At 39.3% G+C, this 11,173-nt stretch overlaps 5 protein-coding genes and 1 long non-coding RNA gene across 9 annotated transcripts; 4 read left to right on the top strand and 2 right to left on the bottom strand.

Moving 5' to 3' along the window:
• Window positions 1-68: 68 nt before the first annotated feature.
• On the top strand, window positions 69-1,335 carry AT1G04000 (uncharacterized protein). Its single transcript, NM_100281.4, has one exon. The coding sequence runs from the start codon at window positions 315-317 to the stop codon at window positions 771-773; it is 459 nt and encodes a 152-aa protein (NP_563697.1). The 5' UTR covers window positions 69-314; the 3' UTR covers window positions 774-1,335.
• Window positions 1,336-1,571: 236 nt separating this feature from the next.
• On the bottom strand, window positions 1,572-4,448 carry AT1G03990 (Long-chain fatty alcohol dehydrogenase family protein; the record flags this gene model as incomplete). Its single annotated transcript, NM_100280.3, has 3 exons — window positions 4,093-4,448; window positions 3,620-3,895; window positions 1,572-3,323 (listed from the first exon to the last, which is right to left on the bottom strand). The coding sequence occupies exons 1-3, from the start codon at window positions 4,339-4,341 to the stop codon at window positions 1,572-1,574; spliced, it is 2,277 nt and encodes a 758-aa protein (NP_171895.2). The 5' UTR covers window positions 4,342-4,448.
• A 1,020-nt stretch (window positions 4,449-5,468) lies between these two features.
• Window positions 5,469-6,937, top strand: AT1G03982 (PAK-box/P21-Rho-binding family protein). The gene is made up of 3 exons (NM_001035876.2): window positions 5,469-6,180; window positions 6,276-6,357; window positions 6,442-6,937. The coding sequence occupies exons 1-3, from the start codon at window positions 6,052-6,054 to the stop codon at window positions 6,762-6,764; spliced, it is 534 nt and encodes a 177-aa protein (NP_001030953.1). The 5' UTR covers window positions 5,469-6,051; the 3' UTR covers window positions 6,765-6,937.
• A 142-nt stretch (window positions 6,938-7,079) lies between these two features.
• Window positions 7,080-9,877, top strand: PCS2 (phytochelatin synthase 2; the record flags this gene model as incomplete). 4 transcript variants are annotated; one of them, NM_100279.5, is made up of 9 exons in its annotated part: window positions 7,080-7,388; window positions 7,745-7,901; window positions 7,968-8,206; window positions 8,370-8,533; window positions 8,624-8,675; window positions 8,774-9,001; window positions 9,096-9,282; window positions 9,409-9,584; window positions 9,794-9,877. In NM_100279.5, exons 1-9 carry the CDS (start codon window positions 7,317-7,319, stop codon window positions 9,875-9,877), a joined length of 1,359 nt encoding a protein of 452 aa, NP_171894.1. In that variant the 5' UTR covers window positions 7,080-7,316. The 4 variants fall into 4 exon arrangements, with proteins under 4 accessions (NP_171894.1, NP_001322971.1, NP_001322970.1 ...); NM_001331454.1 differs by having other exon boundaries at window positions 7,745-8,206; NM_001331455.1 differs by lacking the exons at window positions 9,409-9,584; window positions 9,794-9,877 and having other exon boundaries at window positions 9,096-9,317.
• A 63-nt stretch (window positions 9,878-9,940) lies between these two features.
• Window positions 9,941-11,130, bottom strand: GBF4 (G-box binding factor 4). The gene has a single exon (NM_100278.3): window positions 9,941-11,088. The coding sequence runs from the start codon at window positions 10,949-10,951 to the stop codon at window positions 10,139-10,141; it is 813 nt and encodes a 270-aa protein (NP_171893.1). The 5' UTR covers window positions 10,952-11,088; the 3' UTR covers window positions 9,941-10,138.
• AT1G04233 lies at window positions 10,674-11,065 on the top strand. Its single transcript, NR_138675.1, has one exon. It is a non-coding gene; the product is annotated as an other RNA (long non-coding RNA).
• Window positions 11,131-11,173: the final 43 nt, after the last annotated feature.

The following is an 11,173-nucleotide window of genomic DNA, read 5'->3' as shown; positions in this document are numbered from 1 at the left end:
TTATTGAAAAGTAGAGGGTAATTTAAACCTCCAGCCTCTATAAATTGTCGTAACCTACCCATTCCCTTAAACTTTCTGTTATCCCCTCTTTCTCTTATTCTCTCTCTCTCGCTATCTCTCCCTCTTAAGTTTTTTTTTAAAACAGACTCTCCCTCTTAAGTTATTCGGTCGCAATTAAAAAAGAAAACAAAATCTTTATAAATTTTGATTTTCTCTTTTTCACCCGATTATTTTGATTTGACTGTTTTACGACAGTCAATATTTCAATTTTATTATTGGGTGCTGACGTGGCATGCATCCAATAGAGTATCACCATGAACACCAAAACGATGCGTCTTCCCCCACGTCGCGTTCTAACGGCGGATAAGCGCAAAGAACGAGACGCCTTCATCTCCTCCGTCACCGATAATCCGCCGGAAATCGCCAAGTTTCCCTCTCCGCCGCCTAAACTTGTTCCTCCGCCGGTTAATCCCATTTCCAAGAAATCTTCAACCGCAGCAGCCGAGCCGATCGGCTCGAACCAACTGATGTTAGCCGGTTATCTGAGCCACGAGTACCTCACCCAAGGCACACTCTTCGGAGAGCAATGGAACCAGGCTCGAGCCCAAGCCGAGTCCAGTAAGATAAAGCCGAGCCATACTGTTGAGCCGGCTGAGGAATGTGAGCCGAAACGGAAGAGGTATAGGGAGGTTGCTAATCTTCTCCGGTCAGATGGGGCCCAACTGCCCGGCATCGTCAATCCTGCCCAGCTTGCCCGATTTCTCAAACTGTGATCGGCGTAATCCGGTGTCCACGTGGAGACAGATCATTGGTCTGTCGTCCGGCAAGCGAGACAGCCTTAAAACCGAAACCTTCTTCTCTCTCTTTTTTTTTCAAATGTTTTTTTAGAATCCTCTCTGTAAAGCTGACTCGCTCGCTCTCTCTTCTCATCATCGTCTTCCTCGGAAATCGACTGAGAAAATTTAGGGTTTGTTGTTGAGGTAGATGCTCCTCTTTTGTACATCAGAAATATCAATTAGCCAATGGATTATGTTTTCAGATCAGCAAAATTGAACCCTTTTCTCTGTGTGTATGGATTTTGATGATTCCAAAGTGATTAGAGATCTATACAAAACGATATAAAAAGTTATCAATTTCAATATCTTCTCTAATTATCGAACTTCGTCGATGGATCTAAGATTCAAATGCTAATTGAGATTCAACCTCCGGCCAGTTTGGTGTAATCTGAGATCATCATTTTTCTGGAAGACAAAATTTGGTGATGCCTTGGTATGGCCGAAGTTATTCATGTTAAGTAAAAACTCTCTGTGCATTTAGTGAATACAAATTGTCTTCGGTAGCTTCTTTAGAGATTTGATCATGTAAAGAAGCTATTCAATTCAATACATTTGAGTTGATAGAAAGATGATGATATTGATATAGAGGTATTTTGTTGAATTTGAATTGATTTCAATTAGCGAAAAGATTGTGTTGTGAGGCCAGTAAGCATTGATGAGATAGCTGGGAAGGTTGTTTCTTTTTATTCATTGTAGTAAAAAAGAAAAACAAAGCTTGAAACTTTTGAGATTTTCTCAGTCTTTCTTCCTCTTCTTCATTAACTCGGCTATTCTGTTGGATATGCAGTAAGCAGTGGACTGAACGGTGATCATGGGATTAACACCAAGAGCTGTAGGCAGAACACTTGCATCACAGACATACAAATCTTCTGCCTCCCAGCTCTCTCCTTTTCCATCAATGGCTCCTTCCTTTTCTGTGGCACCCATACGGCAACATCCTATTTGATGCGCTGTAAAGGATTGAGTCCAATGCTTACTCATGGACACAACTCCAGGTGGCGCGTTTACGGTATCTAAAAATGCCTCTAGATCTTTCTGTTTGATTCCATCACACTTCATTCTCTGCCCGTCGCTCCTGTATGTGCCTACCTCCGCTGCTCCTGCTGCTACTAGGATCCTCAGTGCTTGCTTTAACCCAATTGTCAGATTCTCTTCGTCCGCTTTGGTTAATCTGTATTTGACAATGTCTCCTTTCACCTCTCCAACTCCTTCATCTCTCACCATGGCAAAAATATGAGCTGTTCTTGCGTATTTGGCCATTCTTTCTTTCATGTCTGACCCAGAGACCCACGGGGTCAGAGCTGCGAACGTACCTGGTCCTATAGCAGGAGTCTCCAGTGTGATGTTAGGTGTAGTGGAGTCCATTGGATGCACATAATGCAATGAAGTGACGATCTCTCCCTCATGAGCCGCTCCTTCCAATTCTGAATTCTTTTCTGGGAAGTAGCCCCAAGCCATCATGATAGGGTGGATATGGAGACCGCGACTGATGTTTGAATTCTTCAACCCGCTTGAAGCCAACAATCCTGGTGTCTTAAGCGAGCCGCAAGCCACAATTGTCACTTTGGCATTGATCTGAAGCTTCTTTCTGGTTTGGTGGGATAGAGAGGCTGCGACTCCCAAACATCTTTTTCTTCGTCCGCTCTCCTCTCTTTTGTTAGCATCGTTATCCGCCAAGATTAGTTTCTCAGCCTTGCACTGTGTTAGGATCACAGCATTGTTGTTAACTGCATCAACCAGCCAGGTTGAATCTGTCCCTCTCTTCTCTCCGGTTGGGCATCCATACGAGCAACTACCGCAATAATGTTTCTCTGTTGAATTCCTTGGCACTATTGTCACATCCAAACCAAGCTTCTCGCAACCTTTCCGCAGAATCTGGTTCTGAAACCCTTCTCTGATGATTTTCTCAGTGACACCTAACCTCTTGCAGACAATACCCATCGCCGCCTTATATTTCTCACTAGAATATATTGAAATCCCTCGATGTACTGACCATTCTTCGATGATAGCATCAGGTGTTTTTAAGGACGCTGCCCAGTTTACCACAGAGCCACCACCGACTGTTGATCCTGCCATGAACCGGAACCTGCCATCATGAGTCATCATCAAGCTATTGGACTCAAACAGCTCAAACATGGAAGGGCCCTCGAGAGCTGAGTAGTCTCTGGGGGCAAAGTAGTTCCCCTTCTCGATAACTACCACCCTAAGGCCCGACTTTGCTAGAATTGCAGCTGCAACCCCTCCGCCACAGCCAGAACCCACTACCACTGCATCACACTCGATCTTGTAAGTGTCCCTTTCTCTGTCTTCTGTGACTTTGAGGCCTTTGTTGATCATACGTTGCTTGATGGTCATCTCATCTTCTTTTGCAGTCTCGATGATCCCTTCATCTAGAGGTCTTTCCTTTTGTTCCATGTCCTCATTTTCACCAATTTCCACGCTATAATTAATTGCATCCCATACTGGGTTTTCTGAATTTTCATTTGTCTGTCCATGCATTTGAATTAGTTATACATATATTCACAGGTAATAAAACATGGAAAAGTTCTTGCTGGTTGAAAAAAGTTGTTCGAACCATGATAGGGATTAGAAACACAACCATCTGGTTGAAGACATCGCACTAGTCCTAGTGACCTAGCCGTTTTGTGGGAATAGAAGAAGAACACATCATTACTGAGCCAATCAATTCCAGCATAACTTATAAAGTCTCATGTTGCACCTTTTTTTTATAGTTTCTAACGAAAGCGAATGACCTGTTATGCAGAGGAAGATGGAAGACTTACCCATGTGAAGTAGTAGAACAAGAAGATGGCTTTGATCATCATAAAGCCGATTCTCGCTAGTGGGTTATACCACTGTGTGTTCCATCTCTGAAGAACCTTTTCCCTCTTCTCCAGGGACATTTCAGAGAACTTGAGAAGAAAAGGCCAATGCTTCTTGTCAAGACAGACTAACCCGCAAAGCAGTAACGTCCCCAGTCTGAATGTGAGTATTCTCAAAACTATTCTCACCACTAAAACTGTCAATGGTATTGCCTTGGTCGCCAGTAGCTCTGCCACCTGATTTTTTAATCAATTTATTATCATTCCAATTGCACGTAAGCACTAATAAATTGTGCACTGAAGATAACGTAGAGTAAAATCTAAATTTTCATCACTCTATATACCTTAGGGTTCATTAAAGATTATGCTATTATTAATTATATTCATAATAGTGTCTTTTACTGAGATGATAGAGAAAGTTGGAGATAAACAACCTCATCTGGTCGAACATGAGACTCAGAAGAAGAAGACTTGAAGAAAGATAAGAGTGCATCGTTGCGCAAAACCTTCAACTTCATCTCAAGATTTAAGCTCTCTAATGGAACAGGAGGCATAATAGCGTCGCAAATGGAAGAGAGAGCTTGGAGGTCAGATTTTGAGAATCCATGGCTGAAGCTTTCTTGTTTCACACTCCATCTCAACAAAGGGCTTCCTCTCTTCCCTAATCTTCTTCCTCCTACCATCTCTCTCAGCTTTTAGGTCCTTTCTCTCTTTCTTAATTCCTCTTTACGCTTAGTTCTTTTTTACACAAACATATATATAGACATGCGAAGAGCTTCTAGGGTTTGAGCATTTTTCTTTTCGATTTTCTCTGCAAAACTTGTTGTGGGAAAGTGTAAGGCGGTTCCTTAAGTGTTGGGTAATCAGAAAGAAGGACTAAAACAAACTTGAAAGAGATTGTTTCTTTTTTGAGTTTTGAGATGATTATGTTTGTTTGTTTGCGTCTGGAAAAAGAGACCACAGATTACGTATCACGTGTGATGTATACGAATACGTATATGTGTCTTGAGTCAGGTGTGGGATACATCAGGAGTACACGTGACAAACGCAGCATCGTACTGTTGTATTACAATATGTTACATGTGTATATTTTCGACATCACCGATAAAATAAAGCTCTCAGATATTCCACCACCAACATATAAAGTCTCTCTCTCTATATATATAAATCATTTGTTTTTAGCTGTATATAATATAATTATGACAGCCTTTTCTTTTTCAGGTGTCAATAATTGTTTTTTTTCTGGTATGTGTAGCAGCCATGTAGAAATAACAACATTTCTGTGAAATCAGATAATATACATAGTCTTCAATTACATATTTCAATCGTTTTTTCCAGCTATATACATCATCCTCAAAATTTTATTAATAGTTATAGTACGTTTGTGAATATACTACTTATGTGTGTAACACAGTTTTACTAGCGTCACAGGTTTTTTTTTTTTTTGAGATGCCAGCAAGAGTATCTATCTCCCGATGGAGATGCTCTAATGGTTATTGCCTACGGTTCATGGTTCTTGGGCCTCTTGGGCTCTCTTGCTGGCGAATCTTGGGCTTCTCCCTCTGTTTGGGCATGTTTCCCCTTTATGGGTTTTGGCCTTCTTTGTTTTGTTTTATCTTATCATTCTGTATGGGTCTGGCCCAATATGTTGTTTCCATCTTATCCTCCTAAAAAGTCAATAAACATGAAAACCCTTTGACAAAAAAATTAGTGGCCAATAATTGATTTGTTTTTACTAACAACTGCTGATTTTCTTTACAGTTTTACCACATTAAGATTGCAATAGAGAACAAACAATAAAATTAGCCTCATCGATTTTTTTAAAAAAATCTACTTTAAACTAATTGTCGTTCACTTAATTAGTTTTTTGTTTTCCCTCCATCACATTGTTAATTAGTTCCATATCTGGAACTGGAAACAGAAAACTTGATATATTAGCTCTCCATGCACAATCTCCTTTTCCTATTTCTTTTTGTTCATAACTGAGTATTTTGATTCAACCTTTTTTCTTTTTCCTGGAGAAAGAAAATTTTAGGTCGTAGAATGTTAAATCAAAATGCTTTCAAAGAAATCACTGACAATGGCTCTTAATCGATCGAGCCGAAATGAAACTTACGTGATTTCTTTTCAGTTCTGAATTCATTTCATTCTTATAGCTTCCAGGAGAAAAACAAAATTAGTAAACACAGAATAGATTATTTTTTTTTCTCTTAGAAACTATATTGATTTGTTTGGCTATTTCATTATGTCAACCTACAAAATGAAGAGCCTCGTGAAGGGTCTTAGGTATTTTTCTCAAATATTTGGTGAGTTTTATATATATATACTATATACTATCTTCTCTGAATGTAGCCTAATAATTTTGTAAATTTCTCGTTTTAATATTACATTTTATGATCAATTTGCATAACGCAGAAAACGAGAAAGAGGCAGAGATGCAAATTGGAACTCCAACAGATGTAAAACATGTTGCTCACATTGGTTGGGATGGAGGCTCTGTCAATCATAATCCACCCAGCTGGGTATTTAATTTAATTTTCAATAATTTTTTGGTCTATAGTATAACATTAACTAATAAATCATTATCATAAAGTCAAAATAATGAAATTCAATGTAGATGAAAGATTTCAAAGTATTGGGTGGATATTCACCGGCGCTTATCGGAAATATCAAGGAGGATGCTTCATGCATTTTTGAAGGTGAGCTATCTAATATGGAATAGTACTATAGATATTTTTTTTTGTAAAAGAAGAAATAATTATAAATAAAAAATGCACATGCAGATTCGACTCGGTCACGTGATATACCGAGACTTCCAAAATCGTCGAGAGAGCGTTCGAGCACTTTAGGTGGTTCACCAACAAAAGAACGATCACGACGACGTGGATCTTCACAATATAATGGAAACCCTAAAGTTTCACGGAGATCATCAAAAGAATCTTCTGCTATTCCTCAAGATGGTGGTTTTAATAAGAAATCTCGTAGAAAAAAATCAAAGGACTGTGTAGATGGTGGATCTAGAAGATCGTCACGACGAGTACGTGGATCTCAAGTAGAATCTATAAGTGATTCTTCATCAACGTCTGATGCAGGATATCTAACTTAAGACGATAAAAATTTGCATCAAAATAAATAACATAGGTTACTAGGGAAATTCAATTAAGCTAGCTACAGTGCTGGTTCTTGTGAGGATTTGTTACCTATTTTATTTGATTAGTTTAAAACCAACGTGCCTTCATGGCTTCAGAATAAAATAAAATAAACAATTTCCCCAGTTGCAATAAAGAAAAAACAGTAGGTGAGTCTTAGTCAAGGTCAATTAGTTTTCAAATCAATAATTATTTTCCAAACCGATCCAAACCGGCTAAATAACCATCAGTCTCCGCGGTTTAAGATTTGACTTTACCAATCTTCTCTTCTGTCTCTCTCACACAACTCAGTCCCTCTTCGACGTTTTATTGAATCCGCATTTTGAAGTAAATGAAAGACTTCTCTGCGAACGTTACTCTTCTTCATATGTGAAGCATTGCTCCATTTTTTAGGTAGTTCATAGAGAGAGAGAGAGAGAGAGAGAGAGAGAGAGCTCTTCTTTTACATTGTTTTCGAACCCGTCCCTGATTCTTTCGGCGCAAGTTTGCTCCATAGTCAAACTCTGACAATGTCTATGGCGAGTTTGTATCGGCGGTCTCTTTCCCCTCCGGCGATAGATTTCGCTTCTTTTGAAGGAAAGGTGCGTTATTTCTCAAGTGTTCGATCCATGGATTCAATTGAAAATTCAGGGTTCTGGGTTTTAACTTTTTAAGTATCCTTGTGCTTCTGGTTAGAGATGATCACTGATTTGGTTTTTGTATGTTGATTGATTTGGTTACTTCTCTATCTGTATAGAGTCTAGAAATTGGATTTTCTTGGGAACTGTGTAAAACTCGTAAAACCCTAAACCCCTTGCTGTTTTTACAAGTTTAGTTGTTGGTGAGAGATCTGAGCATGCTTCATGATAAATGGTTCACGAATTATTGATAGCCAATTTAGTAGAATGGGACAAGTTCTTTTGCCCTGAGAATTTAAATGTTGTCATTGTCTTTGCAGCAAATCTTCAATGAAGCGCTTCAGAAAGGCACTATGGAAGGATTTTTCGGGCTGATTTCTTATTTTCAGACACAGTCTGAGCCAGCTTTTTGTGGCTTAGCTAGTCTTTCGATGGTTTTGAATTCTCTTTCTATTGACCCGGGAAGAAAGTGGAAAGGTATACATACCTCTACTGGAGAGTACATTTGTTGGTGGGTTTTTGAATTTTTTTGGTTTCTCTCAGGGCCTTGGAGGTGGTTTGATGAATCAATGCTGGAATGTTGCGAGCCGCTTGAAATAGTGAAGGATAAAGGCATTTCATTTGGAAAAGTGGTCTGTTTAGCTCATTCTTCAGGAGCAAAAGTCGAAGCTTTCCGCACAAATCAGAGCACCATTGATGATTTCCGCAAATATGTGGTCAAATGTTCAACTTCTGATAATTGTCATATGATCTCAACATATCATAGGCAAGTACTCAAGCAGGTATCATTTTTTTGGCCTAAACTCTGTGTATATTAACAGTTATATGGCAATTAAGTGAAATTCATTAGACTTAATGTTATTACAAAGTTTGATAATGGTGAAACTCTTTCATGTCTTGCTATGAAGTCCCATGCTGATCGGATTCTAATGTCTATGATTGCAGACTGGAACTGGCCACTTTTCACCTATTGGTGGTTATAATGCTGAAAGAGATATGGCTTTGATTCTTGATGTCGCTCGTTTCAAGTATCCTCCTCACTGGGTTCCTCTTAAACTTCTTTGGGATGCCATGGATAGTATTGATCAGTCAACAGGGAGACGTAGAGGGTACATGGATCTCTATTCTTTTTCTTAGGCTTCACTTGTATGATTAAAGAATGTAATCCGTTTCTTTTTGCTATTCTGCTTTACTTCCAGGTTCATGCTTATATCAAGACCCCACAGAGAACCAGGATTGCTCTATACATTAGTAAGTCCAAAGTCATGGTTCTATTAGTAGTTGCTGCTATTACAATAACATTTCTTTCGAATAGGACTGAGTAATGATATCTTGATTATCGATTTCAGAGTTGTAAGGATGAGAGCTGGATCAGCATTGCAAAGTATTTGAAGGAAGATGTTCCTCGTCTTGTAAGCTCACAACATGTTGATACTATTGAAAGAATCTTATATGTTGTATTCAAGTCACTTCCAGCAAATTTCAACCAATTTATCAAATGGATGGCTGAGATTCGAAGAACAGAGGATGTAAATCAAAATCTTAGCTCAGAAGAGAAATCAAGGCTCAAATTAAAGGTATTATCTTGTCCATTTGCTTCTGAACTTTAGTTTTCCATGTTTATATTCCATCAGTTTATTCATCACTGTTCTATGGTTCGTTTTGCTGTAGCAAGAGTTACTGAAACAAGTGCAAGAAACTAAACTGTTCAAGCATGTGGATAAGTTTCTCTCCTCTGTGTACGAAGACAATCTGCCATATGTTGCTGCTAAGGTTTATTGTGACGGAGATGAAATCTTATCGGGATATGAATCAGATGAATCCTGTTGTAAGGAAACTTGTGTCAAATGTATCAAAGGTATGTTTGTTCTTACATTCTGGTTATCTTTCTAAGCGCTTCAGAAACCTTGGCTTGAAGTTAGTAGTGTGCAAAGTTCTAATCAAGAAATCACTTTTTTCTTTGAATTTCTTGTTTTACATCAAGGTCTTGGTGAGGAGAAAGTGACAGTGGTAGCTTACCCATCCGGGAACGATGTGTTCACTGCTCTTCTGTTGGCTTTACCTCCACAGACGTGGTCAGGTATCAAAGACCAGTCACTTTTGCAAGAAATGAAACAGCTCATTTCCATGGTTAGCCACCCGACTTTGCTTCAACAAGAGGTACATAACTAAGCCAACTCTTCACTTGGAGTCTGAGTTATATATCTTCTAATTCTTAGGATAAGAAACAGAAATGAAACTCAGTTATATAGTCTGAGGATTACCTTCTGAAGCTGACTCTTTTTTAAGGCTGAACTCCAGAATCCATTAGATGAGAAATATGTAGTAAAGTCAGCTAAGTTAAATCGTTTTCCTTTGGTGGGTTACAGGTTTTGCATCTACGACGCCAACTTGAGATGCTAAAACGATGCCAGGAGAATAAAGAAGACGAAGAACTCTCTGCTCCTGCCTAATCAAACACAACCAACCACTTTCTAATTTGAATCGACCAACAAAATTGTTAGGGAGAAAAAGAATTTATCCCATCTAGTCTGGTCCATAGATATCTTATAAATCAGCAAAAAGCTATGTATTATCCATTACATCCCTTAGATACATTACAGGTAACTAAGTACTAACCATATCACCATCACTTTACTATATAGATTATAATATAGTAATCAAGCCCATATGTTTTTATTTTTTTTACATACAAAAGTTTTTTTTACCACACTTCACCATTCCAAGGAATGGCTCCTGCTTAAGGGCCTCGACGGTGGCCTTGGTTTCTCATCGACCGGAATCAGAACCTCCATGAGCTTCTTGTATCTCTCTTTAGTGCTCTCTTCAATCTCCTTCAAAAGCTGCTCATTCTCCTCCTCTAACTTGGCAGCCAAAGTCTCTAACTCAACCTGATAAGCCTGTTTCCTCTCTCGAGACCTAGCAGCGGATTCACGGTTCTTGATCATCCTCTTCTGTCTCTGAGCTGCAGCTTTATCCATTGCCTCCATCATCACTCTCCCTCTCTTTCCTCTCGTTACTCCTCCACCCATTGATCCTTCAACCATCTGGAACGAACTGTGTCGCTGCATCGGAAAATCAAATGTATAGCTACCGTCGTTGTTGAGTCTCTCCGTTGGAATCTTCACATCGATTTCATCTGAAGCTCCCTCGTCCATTTCTGCTTTCGCTAAGAAATCCTCAAGTGTCATTATATCTTCTGGTTCTTCTTCCTTCATCATGATCGTCTTTTGCTCTCCAGATACAATCTCTTTCCAAACATCGTCAACACTCTTTCCGTTGTTAACGCTGTTCCGATCTCCGATACTCCGATCAACATCAATCGCCATCTCGAAGGGCTTTGAATCAGACGCGAAAGTGTAATCGTTGACTCCTCCGCCGTAAGCGAAACTGATTCTGGAGTGATCGGCGTGAGGATTTGGTCGGAGATGGTGCGATGATCTTATAGAAGGGGAAGATGAAGCAGAAGAAGAATTACGGCGAGACAAGTCGGAATTGGAAGAAGACATCAACTTGAAGGACGCCATTTCCGGAGCTCACTGGAATTGGAACGAATTTTTATCTATCTGGGTTTTGTCAAAGAGAAAGAACAATCGGAAATGGTGGATTTTCTTCGAACCAGAGATCGAGAGAGATCTTTCTAGGGTTATCTCTAGTGTTTTGCAATGTAACCACGCGCTTACTCTCTATATACAAGTTTAATTAACTAATCACGCGCACATTAAACGCGTGACTTGCACCTTCTATCA

The sequence above is a fragment of the Arabidopsis thaliana genome (assembly GCF_000001735.4).
Source record: "Arabidopsis thaliana chromosome 1 sequence".
NCBI lineage: Eukaryota > Viridiplantae > Streptophyta > Magnoliopsida > Brassicales > Brassicaceae > Arabidopsis > Arabidopsis thaliana.
The sequence above is the reverse complement of the archived record's forward strand: the minus strand, read 5'-3'. Positions and strand labels throughout refer to the sequence as shown.

Bases quoted from the DNA above. Each gene is read 5' to 3' on its own strand.
- AT1G04000 (NM_100281.4), top strand. From the start codon at position 315: ATGAACACCAAAACGATGCGTCTTCCCCCACGTCGCGTTCTAACGGCG.
- AT1G03982 (NM_001035876.2), top strand. From the start codon at position 6,052: ATGATCAATTTGCATAACGCAGAAAACGAGAAAGAGGCAGAGATGCAA. The intron at 6,181-6,275 runs GTATTTAATTTA...AATTCAATGTAG, and splicing joins ATCATAATCCACCCAGCTGG to ATGAAAGATTTCAAAGTATT. The intron at 6,358-6,441 runs GTGAGCTATCTA...ATGCACATGCAG, and splicing joins TGCTTCATGCATTTTTGAAG to ATTCGACTCGGTCACGTGAT.
- GBF4 (NM_100278.3), bottom strand. From the start codon at position 10,951: ATGGCGTCCTTCAAGTTGATGTCTTCTTCCAATTCCGACTTGTCTCGC.